General features: G+C 42.2%; 1 protein-coding gene across 1 annotated transcript; it reads left to right on the top strand.

Moving 5' to 3' along the window:
- The first annotated feature begins 932 nt into the window (after positions 1–932).
- On the top strand, positions 933–14880 carry S1PR1 (sphingosine-1-phosphate receptor 1). Its single transcript, XM_082266093.1, has 2 exons — positions 933–1188; positions 13107–14880. Exon 2 carries the CDS (start codon positions 13226–13228, stop codon positions 14330–14332), a length of 1107 nt encoding a protein of 368 aa, XP_082122219.1. The 5' UTR covers positions 933–1188; positions 13107–13225; the 3' UTR covers positions 14333–14880.
- The last annotated feature ends 689 nt before the right edge of the window (positions 14881–15569 follow it).

The following is a 15569-nucleotide window of genomic DNA, read 5'->3' as shown; positions in this document are numbered from 1 at the left end:
CGTGAGAGGGAGAGCAATAATTCTAGCACTAGACCTCTGTAACTCTAAAGAGATAATTGTTAAAAATGTTTTAAAATATCGCCTATGGAGATTTCTAAATACCGTAGTTTGTTGCCATTCCACGAGCGTGCGAAATTTAAAGCTGTTGTTACGCTGAGTAAATGAAACAAACGTTGTTACGCAGAGTAAAAACACATGTTAGGTATTCATTTACTCGGGGTAACAACTTTTTTTTGCATTATGCAAAAAAAATGGGATAACTCAACTGTGTTTTTTTTTTTTTCATTGAAGTGTTTTTTTTTTTTTTTTTTTTTTTTTAATTGCATTGCGCAAATACATGTGTGACATAAAATATTGCAACAACCGCCATTTTATTCTTCAGGGTCTCTGCTAAACTTTTTTATATATATATATATATATATATATATATATATATATATATATATATATATAATATATATATATATATAATGTTTGGGGGTTCTTCTAGCAAAAATGACTGATTTTAACTTTTAAAAAGGCAGCATATATGCATTTGCATAGGTGTGAATGCAGTCTTAGTTCTACTTTAATTTGTGATTGTGTAATTGTGATTTAGATCTTGAAACTGGTGGATCCTTTAATGTTTTTTTGTGATTTGTGAAACCTCTGTAATTAAATTTCAGTTGACAGTTTAGTTGAAAAAAAAAAAAAAAAAAAAAGGAAACACCTTCCAAACAATGCTAATAAAACGCTATATACACAGTAAAGTGTGAAAGTGTGTATAGCTGTAGAGGAGTCTGCTCTCACCCATTCAGTCCCATACAGTCAGTGTGACAGGGAATCCCATTGACCTGTGAGATGTATAGTAACAGAGGGAGGAGGAGTGTGGGCGGGGCTGTGGCTCACATTTCTCAGCTCACACATCTTCTATTCTCTAGTATTGCCTGGGGAGGACAAGCAGCACTGGACTGACATTGAAAGTGAACTGCATTAACAGGCTCCCTGGAAAGTGCTGAGGACCCAGAGAAAAAGGAATGCTGAAGCCTTGTCTAGAAGAAGGTACCCAAGGGAAGAAAGCATGTGTGATCCATGCAATGGTTTAAGTTCTCTGTGGGCTATTTAAGTCTCAGTTACTGGACAAGAGAGTGGAGTTTGTTCTCAGTCCCAGCTGTGTGACCGCAAGGAGTCTGCAATTGTTGCTCCAAGGTAAGGACTTATAATGCTGTGACTACAACATATGCATCTCATCATAGAAAATTGGTCATAAGAAATAGACTTTGAAAATACTGAAGTCTAGTGACACTTATTGATGTTTAACTGGTCGCAACGTCACAGTTTTATTGTTCAAAACTCCTTCACCGGTGATTTTTTCTACAACTTTTCCTGCGGTAGAAAGATTCTCTTTATATAGAAACTATGCTGCTAAAGCTGCAAATCTTAACTGGGGTTCAATGGAGACATAGGGTTCCTCCAGAGGTTACTAGGGGCTCCTTTATCTGTGGCTGAAAGACCTTTCACATGGTGCTTGCATAGTTTCCAGGTCATCAACACTTGGCAGAGCAAGTGGCATTCATACCACTGACTACTAAAGTAAGGGTCATTCTTGCTACTAGACACCAATGTAAGGGGCATTCTAACCACTGGCCACCAATGTAAGGGGCATTCTTGCCACTGGCCACTAATGTGGGGACATTCTTGCCACAACCATCAATGTAAGGGGCATTCTTGCCACTGGCCACCAATGTGGGGACATTCTTGCCACTAACTATCAATGTAAGGGGAATTCTTCCCAATGGCCACCAATCCAAAGGGCATTCTTCCCAACGGCTGCCAATGTTAGGGGAATTCTTCCCATTGACCACCAATGTAAGTGTCACTTTTTCCACTAACCATCAATGCAAGGGGAATTCTTCCCACTGGCCACCAATCCAATGGGCATTCTTCCAGACGGCCACAAATCCAAAAGGCATTCTTCCCAACGGCCACCAATGTTAGGGGCATTCTTCCCGCTGACCAATAATGTAAGAGGCATTCTTGCCACTGGCCACCAATCTAAAGGGCATTCTTGCCACTGACCACCAATGTAAGGGGCATTCTTCCCACTGGTCACCAATTTAGAGTAATTCTTCCGACTGACCACCAATTCAAAGGGCATTCTTCCAGACAGCCACCAATGTTAGGGGCATTCTTTCCAACGGCCACCAATGTTAGGGGCATTCTTCCCACTGACCACCAATCCAAAGGGCATTCTTCCAGACAGCCACCAATGTTAGGGGCATTCTTTCCAACGGCCACCAATGTTAGGGGCATTCTTCCCACTGACCACTAATGTAAGAGGCATTCTTGCCACTGACCACCAATGTTAGGATTATTCCTCCCGCTGACCACCAATGTAAGGAGCACTCATACGACCATCCATTATAAGGGGCATGCTTCCCACTGGCCAAGACTTGGATTTTACTTCAAGGGTTCCCTTGGGTCAAACATTTGTACAAAGGCTGTGCTAAAGTAGGTTTCCACTATATTGCTTTTATTGGCAGAGAAAAATTGTTTCCACAATCTTATGATGAAATATTGCAAAAGATAATACAATGTAAATTATTTTCATCTGTATAGAGTTGTTTGTGCATTTGTACACACAACGCTCGATGCGTGAAATATTCCTATCCTGGAAAACCACCCAGACTACTTTATGGCACATCAGACACATCAACCCTCCCTTTCCTTTTCTGTAAACACCCAGCAGCAGAGATTTTCCAGCAAGTTGGAAATGTTCCGTGTCCAGTACGAAGCATATTTTTGCCCTCTAGTCCTGCATGAACCCGACCCCTGCCCGATTATCATAGGCAATTTGTGTTTTATGCTAAGAGTGGCTATAGACAGACAGATGCCTAAATTCCCACTTGAGTGTGAGCATTTTCATTTGATTTTAGAGAATTTTTTGGGTACTTTAGCACACAATTTTCAAGTGTTTTCAGTATTGAGCCTTTTGATTTAGCCAAAGGAAGGCAAGTTACAAGGTGAAGGAGATAGGTGTTAGGCATTAAATTGTGCAAACAATGTAGAAGTCTGGTGTCAAGCATTGAAGTGTTTCTGGAAACACACTTTAAATTGCTCAGGTGTGAGTTGGGATCCATTGAGCAAGAACCCACATGCCCCCCCCCCCCCAAATTATTCTTTTTTTTTTTTTTATGGAACGCTTCACAAATTTGCGTGTCATCCTTGCGCAGGGGCCATGCTAATCTTCTCTGTATCGTTCCAATTTTAGTATATGTCCTGCCGAAGCGAGGACCCCCCCCATATTATTCTTATATGCATAGGTAGTGCACATGCTGTAAAAGCTTAATCCTCTTTTCTCCACGGCCAGTTGGATTGTTAGCTTCCATGAAGTTGTGTATGATCAGCCTAATGTTCCCATAAAGGGGTAATAGCTAACTTATTTGCACTGCTAAAATAAGGACCCCTTTGCTAATACGTACATACAGGGACCGTGGTACACTTGGACCCAGAAAATAAAGCCTAGGAGTAATTAAATCTCTTTGCTACTTGGATTTAATGGCTTGTTTGCAGTCACAGCATTTGTACAATGCAGAAATCAGTGTGATGATAGTGAGATAACTGTCCGCAACCAGTTAAGTAGCAAAAAGAAAAGCCTTAAGCCGAAGCGGAGCTCAGTATACACACCTGCTCTACTGTTCCCATATGTAAATATCACACACTACTTTCCTTTACAAGGTGCAGGGTGCATTTATTTGCATTTTGGCTGATGCCTCCTCTAGCCTTAAGTCCTAATTAATCAACTTAAACTTACCACCTATTTAAGTCGGCTATAGGAACCCTTTGACTTCTAGTAGTCATCTGGAGGTTTCCATGGATTAGCCTGACTGTATACACCCCAGTCACAAAAAGACAAAGCCCCCGATCTCATTATTGTTAGTAGCAGGCTGTGCGTAGGTTTGATAATAGGTGTTTAGCAATCATTTTTAACAAAAAGAGTTCATCCCACATATTTGCAACCAATAGCCATTTTTCTGGTGTCGCATGCAACAGCTGAACTGGGGAGAAAGTCCTATCCCACCAATATTGTTTGAGGACAGGCAGATGTTCCAATCTGGATCTGTTTCCAAATCTGAAAAATAAATGATTGGTTTAAATTCTTGACTGAGCACAGTGAGTGATGGACGCTCTTAAACCATCATAACTTACGATTGAGTCTTGTAATATGGACAATGCTGTGTAGTAGCAAACTGGGGTTGTAACTCTTGGTTGAGCACAACTCTGGAGTCCTGGTGTTACCTGTTATAAACTTTTACTTTGGTACTTTGCCTGATTGTCACGTCATCACTAAAATGATTGGTACCTAAAAAATATTTTGGATTTGCCTTGGTACCTAAAGTTGGCCATAGAAGAAGTTATTTCCTTTTCTGCAACCACGGGTTGCAGGAAAGACAATTGCTTGATTCTGCCATTAAAGGCCGAGTGTCGGCCGTAAATGTTCGGCGAACGTCCGATCGGCCGATTGTCGGCTTGTTAGTATGATGTTTCCGACAACCTACTGCGACTTTTCGGCCGAACAAAATCTGGTGGGCAGGCTATAAAATTTTTGTTGGCCAACAAAGAACGGCTGATTGTTCGTCAGTCAGTACAGATTTCGGCCGACAAAAATGTGATGATCAAGACTGGGCATGCTCAGTGAAGAAAAAACACACGAAAAGTAGACCAGAACATGACATCACTTCTGCAGTTGGTTGTTGTTGGCCGACAAAATTCGTGTGCAGTCTTGAGCACTTTTCAACCAACAAAACAGCACCGGACAAAAGACGGCCGAACGGTCGGCCGACAATCGGTACGTGTGTACGGGGCTTAACACAGTCAGTGTTGGCAGGGAAATCCTTCCTATGGAGCAATTGGGATTGATTTAGTAAAACTGGAGAGTGCAAAATCTGGTGCAGCTCTGCATATAAACCAATCAGCTTCCAGGTTTTATTGTCAAAGCTTAATTGAACAAGCTGAAGTTAGAAGCTGATTGGCTACTATGCACAGCTGCACCAGATGTTGCACTTTCTAGTTTTAGTAAATTAACCCCATTGTGTTCTCCCGGCAGGGGGGGGAAGCTGTCTCCGCCAGGGGGAATACATTAATTATTGCTAGCGTCTATTCCAGCCGCTAGCAATAATTGCATGTAAAATCTGACAGGCTGGTTGTACCCATGCCCATACATGGTTCAAATCTTGAACCGGTCAAGATTCGAACCGTCTATGGGCGACTTTACTCATATCTATTTGAGTTTTTTTTTTGCACGTAAAGAAATGACAAAAAGACCTAGTCAGATGGAGAACACAGCCTACCCAAGCATTGTGCTCCATGCATAGCAGTAGCCCACCCTGCTTGTTAAATACCCCTTATTGTCCCTAATCGGTTCTAACAAAAACAATTGTTTCCCCTCATGAGAATGCCTACCCAGTATATGGATGAATTTCACTTGATTTGCTTTTGAAGATATACTTACATTATCCAGAACCCTGGCATGTGTCCATTAACAGCTGCAATCCCTATGGAAAGTCAGTATGACTTTGATTTACAAGAGACCCCAGCTAAACATTAGCTGATACCTTTGCACAGTCATTACTGTAATGCAAATACACCACTGCGCGTGATTTATTTATGTACGAGTCATTTGACTCAGTAATAGCTGATTGATTGCTGTTGTATGAAAGACAGATATTTATTGGGGAAATGGTTGTTCACGATCCCTAAAGAATCACTACATGATGGCTTTTGACATTAGGTACTAGTCGTAGTTCTGAAAAAGTCTTAATTTCCACTGTGTTGGGACTGTAATGCACGGTGTAACCTGACATATACAACGTGCACATGGACATACTCACCTGGCTTATTGTAACTTAATACTAGGCTTACTGCAAGGGGAGCACCCTTACCATACTTGGCTCTACTATCAAAGAAATACAATAATATATAAAATCCCTATAGAGTCCCTGGCTCTTTAGCCTCCATCGTACATCAGTTACTAACATTGCAGCATGGTTTTTGCATGCATTTTATTCTAATTTATTAACAAATGCAAATTCTTTACCCCAGTGTACCCCTGGACTCCATATCAGACACATGCGGGGGGAGATTTACTAAAACTGGTGCACGCATCTGGTGCAGCTGTGCAAAGTAACCAGTCGCACGGTTTCAAACCCGCATTCCATTGCGAGTTCGGGGGGCGATTTAAAAGATATCTGTGTAGGTTCGTGCACAGATGTCTATTGAAGTCGCCAAAAGTAGTGCAGGAACTCCTTTTGGAAATCGGTGCGACGCCGTCGTTGCCGGCTGCCGGATGGTGCCGTTGCCGGCAATAGGCTGCGATTTGACATCCTACATCAGGTACTAACATTGCAATATAGTATTTGCATGCATTTTATTCTAATTTACTCACAAATGCTAATTCTGTACCCCTGCACTCCCTATCAGACACATGGGGAGAGATTTACTAAAACTGGTGCATACAGAATCTGCAGCAGCTGTGCATAGTAATCATTCACACGATTTCAAACCCGCATTTCATTGCGAGTTCGGGGGGCGATTTAAAAGACATCTGTGTGGGTTCATGCACAGATGTCTATTGAAGTCGCCAAAAGTAGTGCAGGAACTACTTTCGGAAATTAGTGCTACGCTGCAAAGTCGGCATCGCACCGACTCGGATGGTGCTGTTGCCGGCAATAGGCTGCGATTTTACACCCTACATCAGTTACTAACGTTGCAGCATAGTGATGCATTTTATTCTAATTTACTCTGAAATTCTTATTCTGTACAGTACCCCAGTGTACCTCTGGACTCCGTATAAGACACATATGGGGAAAACTTACTAAAACTGGTGCACACAGAATCTGGTGCAGTTGTGCGTAGTAACCAGTCAGCTTCTAGGTTTGAGCCCTCATTCACATTGGAGGCAGGTTTAAATTTGTGCGATTTCACGATTTCAACCCCGCATTTTATTGCAAGTTCAGGGGCGATTTGAAAGACATCTATACGGGTTCATGCACTGATGTCTATTGAAATCGCCCCCGAAGTCCCCAAAAGTAGTGCAGGAACTACTTTTGGAAATCAGTGTGGCGCCGCAAAGTCAGCATCGGACTGCATTGGACGTTGCCATTGCCAGCAATAGGCTGCGATTTGGCATGCGATTTGACATGTCAAATTGTCCTGGGGGGCTTATTGTTAAAACTAAATTGTACAAGCTGAAGTTGGAATGAACCTGCACAGATGTCTTTTAAACCGTCCCCCGAACTCGCAATGAAATGTGGGTTTGAAATCGTGCGACTGGTTACTATGCACAGCTGCACCAGTTTTAGTAAATCCCCCCCTTGGTCTGCAGTGATTAGTATTATGCAACAAAAGTGAACCTTTGCTTTGGCCCGCATAGGTGATGCAACAGATTCACTTGATTTCCGACCCTCCCCTTTTGGCCCTGCTGCTCAGCCGGCCTGCTGGCGCAAAAAGAAGAAGCTCTTTATAAGGTGTGAGAATAAAGCAAAGGTAAGTAAAAGCAGGCAGCAGCTAAGTAAACCTGCATATTTCATTTGCATGGACAAAGCACAGATCCACTTTAAACCCCCCGTTCACATTGGGCCGATTTAACATGCGATTTGACAAATCGCATGCCAAATATGAGCCTATTGCATGCAACGGTACCATCCGCATTGATGCGAAGCTGACTTTGCGGCGCCGCACCGATTCCCAAAAGTAGTTCCTGCACTACTTTAGGTGACTTGGGGGGCGATTTCAATAGACATCTGTGCATGAACCCGCACAGATGTCTGTCAAATCGCCCCCAAACTCGCAATGATATGCAGTTCAGCTGAACTCGCATGATTTCAAACCCGCCCTTAATGTAAAGGAGGCCTAAAGCGGAGTTCCAGTCCCCCAAATACTTTTTTTTTTAACACTCCTCTGTACTTGTCTACACATATACAGCAACATTTACATAATGTCATATGCATGGTCCTTGTAGTTTGTTATAATAGTGGAATACTATACCAGATCTCGTAAGCAGGCAGGTTCCACATCAGCTGTGGGCACCTCTTCATTTCCAGGAATCGGTGCAGATGGCTACCCAGCATGCACCTCCCAATCTCGTGCCTGCGCAGTAATGCCACTGCGTGGCGCTCTCTCTTCCTTTCCTTTCTTTCCGGTCTGGAAATAACGTGAGATTTCGTCACTAGGCGATTAACATGGACTCCTGGGATACATGATGGCGAAATCGCCTAGGTGGCAACAGCCAGGGGTGCTGATGAAAATAAAAAGAAAAAGGTATTTACTTGAAAAAAAAATGGCCATTGGTAAGAGCATTCTCAATGGCCATGAGACAGATTGCGCATGTAGAAAATGGGTAGAACTCCGCTTTAAAGTGATTTACTAGAATTGCATAGATTTACAGCAATGTAGAGAGGTGAGAAAACAATGAGATTGCAAGGCATTATGTGATTGGAGGAGGTGCAGATGAATGGCATAATCTCCCCTCCTCCAAGATGGAGAGTGAGAACTGTACTAGACTGGTGGTAAGTTTAGTACTTACAGTGTAGAGCTGCTTGAATAATCCTTAAAAAATCATGTTCTTGATTCAACCCCCCTCACGATCTTAATGCGGCATTTCCACAATTCATACAGTGCAGAGCCATTCTCTGCTCATTCACAGCTGTAAAAAAAAAAAAAAAAAAGAGCCTCCAGCAAATGTTTATCAACATTTCTCAGTGCTGAGAGACAACTATAAACATTGTATCATTTGGTTCTTTTAGATCAAAGGAATTATCTTGTAAATGAGGTCAGTTTAACTACTTAGGCCTCTTTCACACGGCCGCTCCGTTTTTTTTGTCCGCTGCAGCTTTTTTTTTTTTTTTTTTACGGACACGGTCCGTATGTCCGCATATCATCCCATCCGTTTGCGGATGATATACGGACATAATGTTAGTCTATGGGGATTGCGGATGTCAGCGGATGACACCGCTGACATCCGATTTTGTTTCAGTTCCGTTTTTTTTAACGGAGGAAAAATAGGGTTATGTTCCGTTCCAAAAAACGGAACAGAACTGAAAGGACACAAATCGGATGTCAGCGGATGGTCATCCGCTGACATCCGCAATCCCATTGACAAGCATTATGTCCATATATCACCTGCAAACGGATGGGGTGATATACGGACATACGGAACGACCGCTTGAAAGAGCCCTTAAAGGAGTTGTAAAGTCTCATAGTTTTTCACCCTAATGCATTCTATGCATCAAGGCAAAAAACCTTTTTTTCTTCAGCTGTCCCCCAGAATCCCCCCCCCCCCTCATTTATCTTACCCGAACCTGATCGTTCCAGTGACGAGCACGAGCCCATCACCTGCAGCCGCTGTCTCGTGTCCTCATTGGATAGATTGATAGCAGCAGAGGCCATTGGCTCCCTCTGCTGTCAATCAAATCCAGTGACACGGGAGGCGGGGGCTGAGTCCTGCTGTCTTTGTCAATGGACACAGCAGCAGGACTCAGAAGTCGCCCCCATGGGTGCCCCCATGGAAAGCCGCTCTCCATGGGGGCACCAGATTATTAGGAGGAGTGACGCCGGGGCATCCCAGAAAAGGAGGATTCGGGCTGCTCTGTGCAAAATCCTTGCACAGAGCAGGTAAGTATAACATGTTTCTTTCTTTTTCTTTTTTTTTTTTAAACGAACCTTTACAATCACTTTAAAGACTAAGCCTTTTTCTGACACTTGTTGCTTACAAGTTAAAATCAGTATTTGTTGCTAGAAAACTACTTAGAACCTCCAAACATTATATATATATAATATATTTTTGCAGACACCCTGGCCTAGAGAATAAAATGGGGGTTGTTGCAATATTTTATGTCACACTGTATTTGCACAGTGGTCTTTCAAACGCAACTTTTTGGGAAAAAATACACTTTAATGAATTAGAAAAAAAAAAACTAAACAGTAAACTTAGCCCATTTTTTTATGATGTAAAAGATGATGTTACACCGAGAATCGTGACCTTTATTCTAAGCAAAAAAAAAACTGTGATGCTCATTTTATCCAGAATCGTGCAACTCTATTACAGAGGTGTATGGGCTTCAAGGCAGTGGGAGTTTTCCAGCAGCGCAGACATTAGCTGTATTTCATTTTTATAAAGCAACCATCAAAATATAGTTTTTCCCAGAGTTCAGCTTTAACCCAAAAAAATGATCACAGAAGATCAGAGAATTTTCTACTGCTACAACAATGGAACAGTATATTATAATATTAACAGATCCAACAGAACCAACAGAACCCCGCTGACCTGCAACCATAAGCCATGTAATTAGCTCCATGTCTGTCCTCATTTATGGTATTGCTAGCAGCAAATAAAGATCCTGCTATAATAATGCCATGCAGATCAGGTATGCTATATATATATATATATACATATATATATATATATATATATATATATATATATATATATATATATATATATATATATATATATATATAGATAGATAGATAGATAGATATACAGTATTAAGTATTCCTTGGCTCTGTCTCTCTGACACTTGTCCTGTATGTGTCCTCTGGATACAGAACAAATTGTACAGTTCTAGTCCTTGCTGGCTTCATTTCCTTTCTTCCAGCTCACAGCTTGCTGTTAGCCAAGCTTTACCGCTCTACTTGCGCAAAATAAACCTTACTTCACAGGCTGAAAGCTTCCTCTATAGTATAGGGTGACTCCACACATCTACGGAACAAAGTGACACTGCAGGGGAAGGTCCCAGCTCATCAGAAGCGCTGACAAAAGCCATCACCTTTCCTGATGTCAGCTCAGGTGCGTGGATATGGATGCAGGTGGTTCTGTATTACCCGCATCCAGAGGAGATCCACATTGATTAATAACAGTGCCTGCCATTTCCACATGTATTGCAATGCCACCTGTATCATTGAACAGTTTCTATGAACCAATTGCATAAAAGCTTATCATGTGCATATTGCAGACATAGGGGGAGATTTACTAAAACTGGAGTATATGGAATCTGGTGCAGCTGTGCATAGTAACCAATCAGCTTCTAGCTTCAGCTTGTTCCAGTGACAAGAAGCCCCCGTTCACATAGACACGATTTGACATGTCAAATCGCATGCCAAATTGAGTATTGCCAGCAACCGCACTGTCCCAATCGGTGCATCGCCACACTGATTTTCAAAAGTCCTTTCTGCTCTACTTCTGGTGACTTCGGGGCAATTTCAATAGATATCTGTGCATGAATCCACACAGATATCATTCAAATCACCCTCAAACTCGCACTGAAATGCAGGTTTGAAATCAAGTTTTAGCTGAACTTGCTAAATTTTCAAACCCGCAATCAGTGTAAATATACCCTAAAACCTAGAAGCTGATTGGTTACTAAGCAAAGCTGCACCAGATTCCGTGTGCACCAGTTTTAGTAAATCCCCCTCATACTGTGTATATGCTTATAATATGTCCAAAAGCCACTAGATCAGTGATGGCGAACCTTGGCACCCCAGATGTTTTGGAACTACATTTCCCATGATGCTCCCATGATGCTCATGCACTCTGCACCCCAAAACATCTGGGGTGCCAAAGTTCGCCATCACTGCACTAGATGCTACAGGAATGCATTTCTATATTACCAGTGTTATGTATTTGTTTAACGGGACCCAAATACTGGAGGTACCCCAGCGTACAATCTTCGGTACACAGTTCCAGCATGCCTAGGTGCTGGAATAAATTGAAGTCGATTTTCAGAATAAACCTAACTAGTCTTAAAAATCCTGGCTGAAGATACTGAACCGGAAAGAAGACCAGATGAAGATGTTGGCGCTAGAGAAGGAGTTCTTAGACATTGCATTGCTGGAAGGGAGGTAAGTATTGACTAATTCAAATCCACTTTAGGAAATTTTGTGAAAAATTGGACTGTCTGTGTGGACTCCAGCATTCAGCCATTCTGTCTTATTTAATCTGGTCATACACTGCGAATTTTAGGGCCAATTCCTAATAAACTTGCCAAAATTGATGCATGGATGGCCCTATTGGCATCCTCCCATCCGACATTATTCGATCTGAAAATTGAAGAAGCCAAGCAGATAATAGTTGGCCAACCAGCACCTGCACCCGGTGAAATGCAGGCACGGTTCTGGTGTTCTGAGAGTAGATTTATCCATCTATGCTTTTGAGGGTGGATAAAGAAATCTGTTTTGTACAATCTGACATATTGCTATAAACACACAGACACTGGTTGGCCACACATTCTACAAGCCCTGTAAAATCTCCTTCAATTTGTATACCTAAACAATTTATTCAGGTAGGCATTCACACTACATAGTTGTTGGCAAATCTAATGGCACTTTTCCACTGCAAGTACCGGCTCGGCTCTACTCGGCCCTGCTTGGCCCGGTTTGCTTTTCCACTGCTGGTACCGCATGGTACGGTGTTGGAACGGTTCGGTACGGTACGGTATGGTTTGGTTTTCCACTAAAGTAGTACTAAAGTTAAGTGGGTGGGATAACAACGGGGTGGGTGGGATTCTCTGACTAATGAGTGGCTAGTAGTGACTGCATGCAAAGGATTGTGGGATATGGTACCGGGTATGGTACCTGTTGGAACCACAATCGAGTAGGTAATGTTTTTGAGAGCCGTACCATTCGGTTTCATGCAGTGGAAAAGCGCCGCCGTACCATACCGTACCGAACCGTTCCTACACTATACCATGCGGTACCAGCAGTGGAAAAGCACAAAAGCGAGCCGAACCGTTCGGTTCCATGCAGTGGAAAAGCGCCATAAAAGAGATGGTACAATCATATTGTAACATGTATGGCTGCTTTAGGTATGAGCCTCACACTGTATGTTGGATATAGTTACATTTTAGTTTTTGGTAGCAAGGTAATGTGAATGAAATGCATTATAGAAGCAAAACAAAAAAGTGTAATTAAATAGATTGTTATTTGATTTAAGGTAGTAGAAGGTTTTAAAGAAATCATAATCGTTTTTTTTTTTAAAATATAATATTGCAAACGCTAAAGCTACAAAATACATTCTTACTGCATGAACAAAATAAGAACGATCTAACCAATATGTAATTATGTGGTTTTAGGAATGCAAGTATAGTCATATATATCGGAGCAGGAATCTCAGCTACTGGAGCTTCATTCGAACACCACACCTGACATCTAGCGTTGATTTCAAGGAACTACACCAACTGCAACTGCCAATATGACGGCTCATAACGACTCCTTTGATGAAAATATTATTATATTGCATTATAATTACACGGGGAAGTACAAGCATCCTACCAAGAATGGTCTGAAGGCAAGCTCTATTATATTTATTATTATCTGCTGCTTCATTATATTGGAGAACATTCTTGTACTCCTAACCATCTGGCGAACCAAGAAGTTCCATCGTCCAATGTATTACTTTATTGGCAACTTGGCCCTTTCGGATTTATTAGCTGGAGCTGCTTACACCGCAAACATTCTACTTTCTGGTTCAAATACGTTCAAGTTGACACCATATCAATGGTTTATACGGGAAGGAAGTATGTTTGTTGCTCTCTCTGCCTCGGTCTTCAGTCTCTTGGCAATCGCTATAGAGCGCTACATTACCATGTTGAAGATGAAGTTGCACAATGGTAGCAAAAGCTCAAGGTCCTTCCTTCTGATTAGCGGCTGTTGGCTTCTGTCTTTATGCCTTGGAGGTCTACCAATTTTGGGCTGGAACTGCTTGAAGGAAATGAAAAGTTGCTCCACAGTCCTTCCCTTGTATCATAAAAACTATATTCTCTTCTGTACCACCATTTTCCTCATATTATTGATGGCTATTGTTGTTCTATATGCCAGGATCTACTTCTTGGTAAGAACACGAAGCAGAAGTCTGACCTTTAGGAAAAACTGCGCCAGAACCAGCAGGAGTTCAGAGAAGTCCATGGCATTGCTTAAAACAGTTATTATTGTCTTAAGTGTCTTCATTTTATGTTGGTCACCACTCTTTATTTTCCTCTTGTTGGATTTTGGCTGTGAAGTTAGAGCTTGTGAGGTTCTCTTTAAGGCTGAATACTTTTTGTCCCTTGCAGTTCTTAACTCTGCCACAAATCCCATCATTTACACCCTCACCAACAGGGAGATGAGACGTGCCTTCCTAAAAATGGCAGTGTGTTGCCATGGCTCCATTCTGAACGCTGGGGCAAAAGTTAAAAGGCCAATTATCACAGGAATGGAGTTCAGCCGAAGCAGGTCAGACAATTCTTCTCACCCACAAAAGGAGGAGGTGGACTACCCAGTGACCCTAATGTCCTCTGGCAATATGACTTCCTCCTCCTAACACATGGACAGCAGACGTTGATTTGATAAGCTGCTGTAAGTGGGCATGGCCACCTAATGGAATATCTCCTTACCCCCTGGAAAATGCTAAGGACATGCAAAGTCCGGACAAGTAGCATTAGTTCTGAATGGAGATGCAAAGCACTTGACTGAAAAGGAAAATAAGGAGTAAACAAGCTGCATAAACTAGACAGTTGCTTGTGGAACACTAGTCTTACCTGGAAGGATGTGAATTTCACTGAAACATATTTTGATGAAGTGGATCTATACCTGTGCTTGCAGTGCTACCATGCGATCTAATAACACTTACCGAAAGGGAATAGGACTCTTAGTTATTAAACTTTCTCTAGAGGAGACATTCGGGGCACTTGGTTTATTCTACATAATTCTCATCTCTCTCGAAATATGTTCTAAACGTTTGAATCAACGTGAATTTTATGAACCTGTAAGAGTCTAGTTTATGTTTGTCCAGTTTCAGTTCTGAAGGTATACACAGATCAGATGGTAAAGTAGAAAGCCTAATCCTGAGCCTTCTCCTACCCCCATTCTAAGGCCTAGTTCGCACCTATGCAGATTGCAGTTTGCATATTCCTGGTGCATTTTTGTGTTTTTCAGTACACGTTTTTGATCTATTGAAGTCTATTGAACCGAAAACCATCAAAAAGTCCCTGGCCCTTTCCATAAAATACATAGATGTGAATGTGACCCATGGTAAATGGACTGTAGCGTGTTTCTGCGAAACTGAAAACGCACTAAAAAATGCATAGGTGTGAACCAGGCCTTAGTCCTATACCAACTAGCCCGTAGAGGAAAAGATGTATATACTTACCTATTCCCTGGGTGCTCTGGTCTGGTCACCTAACCTTCCCGCAGCCAGCTTCAGTGAAGAGGAGAGTTTGCTGACCAAGGCTGAAATCCCTGGATGGTGACATCACCCATAGGCTCACATCCTCTACCCTTAAGCTGGCGCTGGGAGGCAATCATGTTACCGGACCCGAGCACACAGGGAGTAGGTAAGTATACATCTTTATTCTACAGCAGTGGTCTCCAAACTGCAGCCCCGGGACACTTCTTGCCCCCCGACATCAACGACGAGGCACTGACAATAAAGATGGGGCATTTTCCTCCCAATAAAAAGATGTGGTATTGTTTACTCCCACTGATACCAGGACATTTTCTACCCCCACTGGCCATAGTCCGGCCCCATAAAGTCTGAAGGAGAGAAAATTGGCCCCTTG

The sequence above is a fragment of the Pelophylax lessonae genome, assembly GCF_965119305.1.
Source record: "Pelophylax lessonae genome assembly, chromosome: 8".
In the NCBI taxonomy this organism is placed as follows: Eukaryota; Metazoa; Chordata; class Amphibia; order Anura; family Ranidae; genus Pelophylax; species Pelophylax lessonae.
The sequence above is the reverse complement of the archived record's forward strand: the minus strand, read 5'-3'. Positions and strand labels throughout refer to the sequence as shown.

Excerpts from the sequence above, each read along its gene's own strand:
- S1PR1 (XM_082266093.1), top strand. The coding sequence starts at position 13,226 with ATGACGGCTCATAACGACTCCTTTGATGAAAATATTATTATATTGCAT.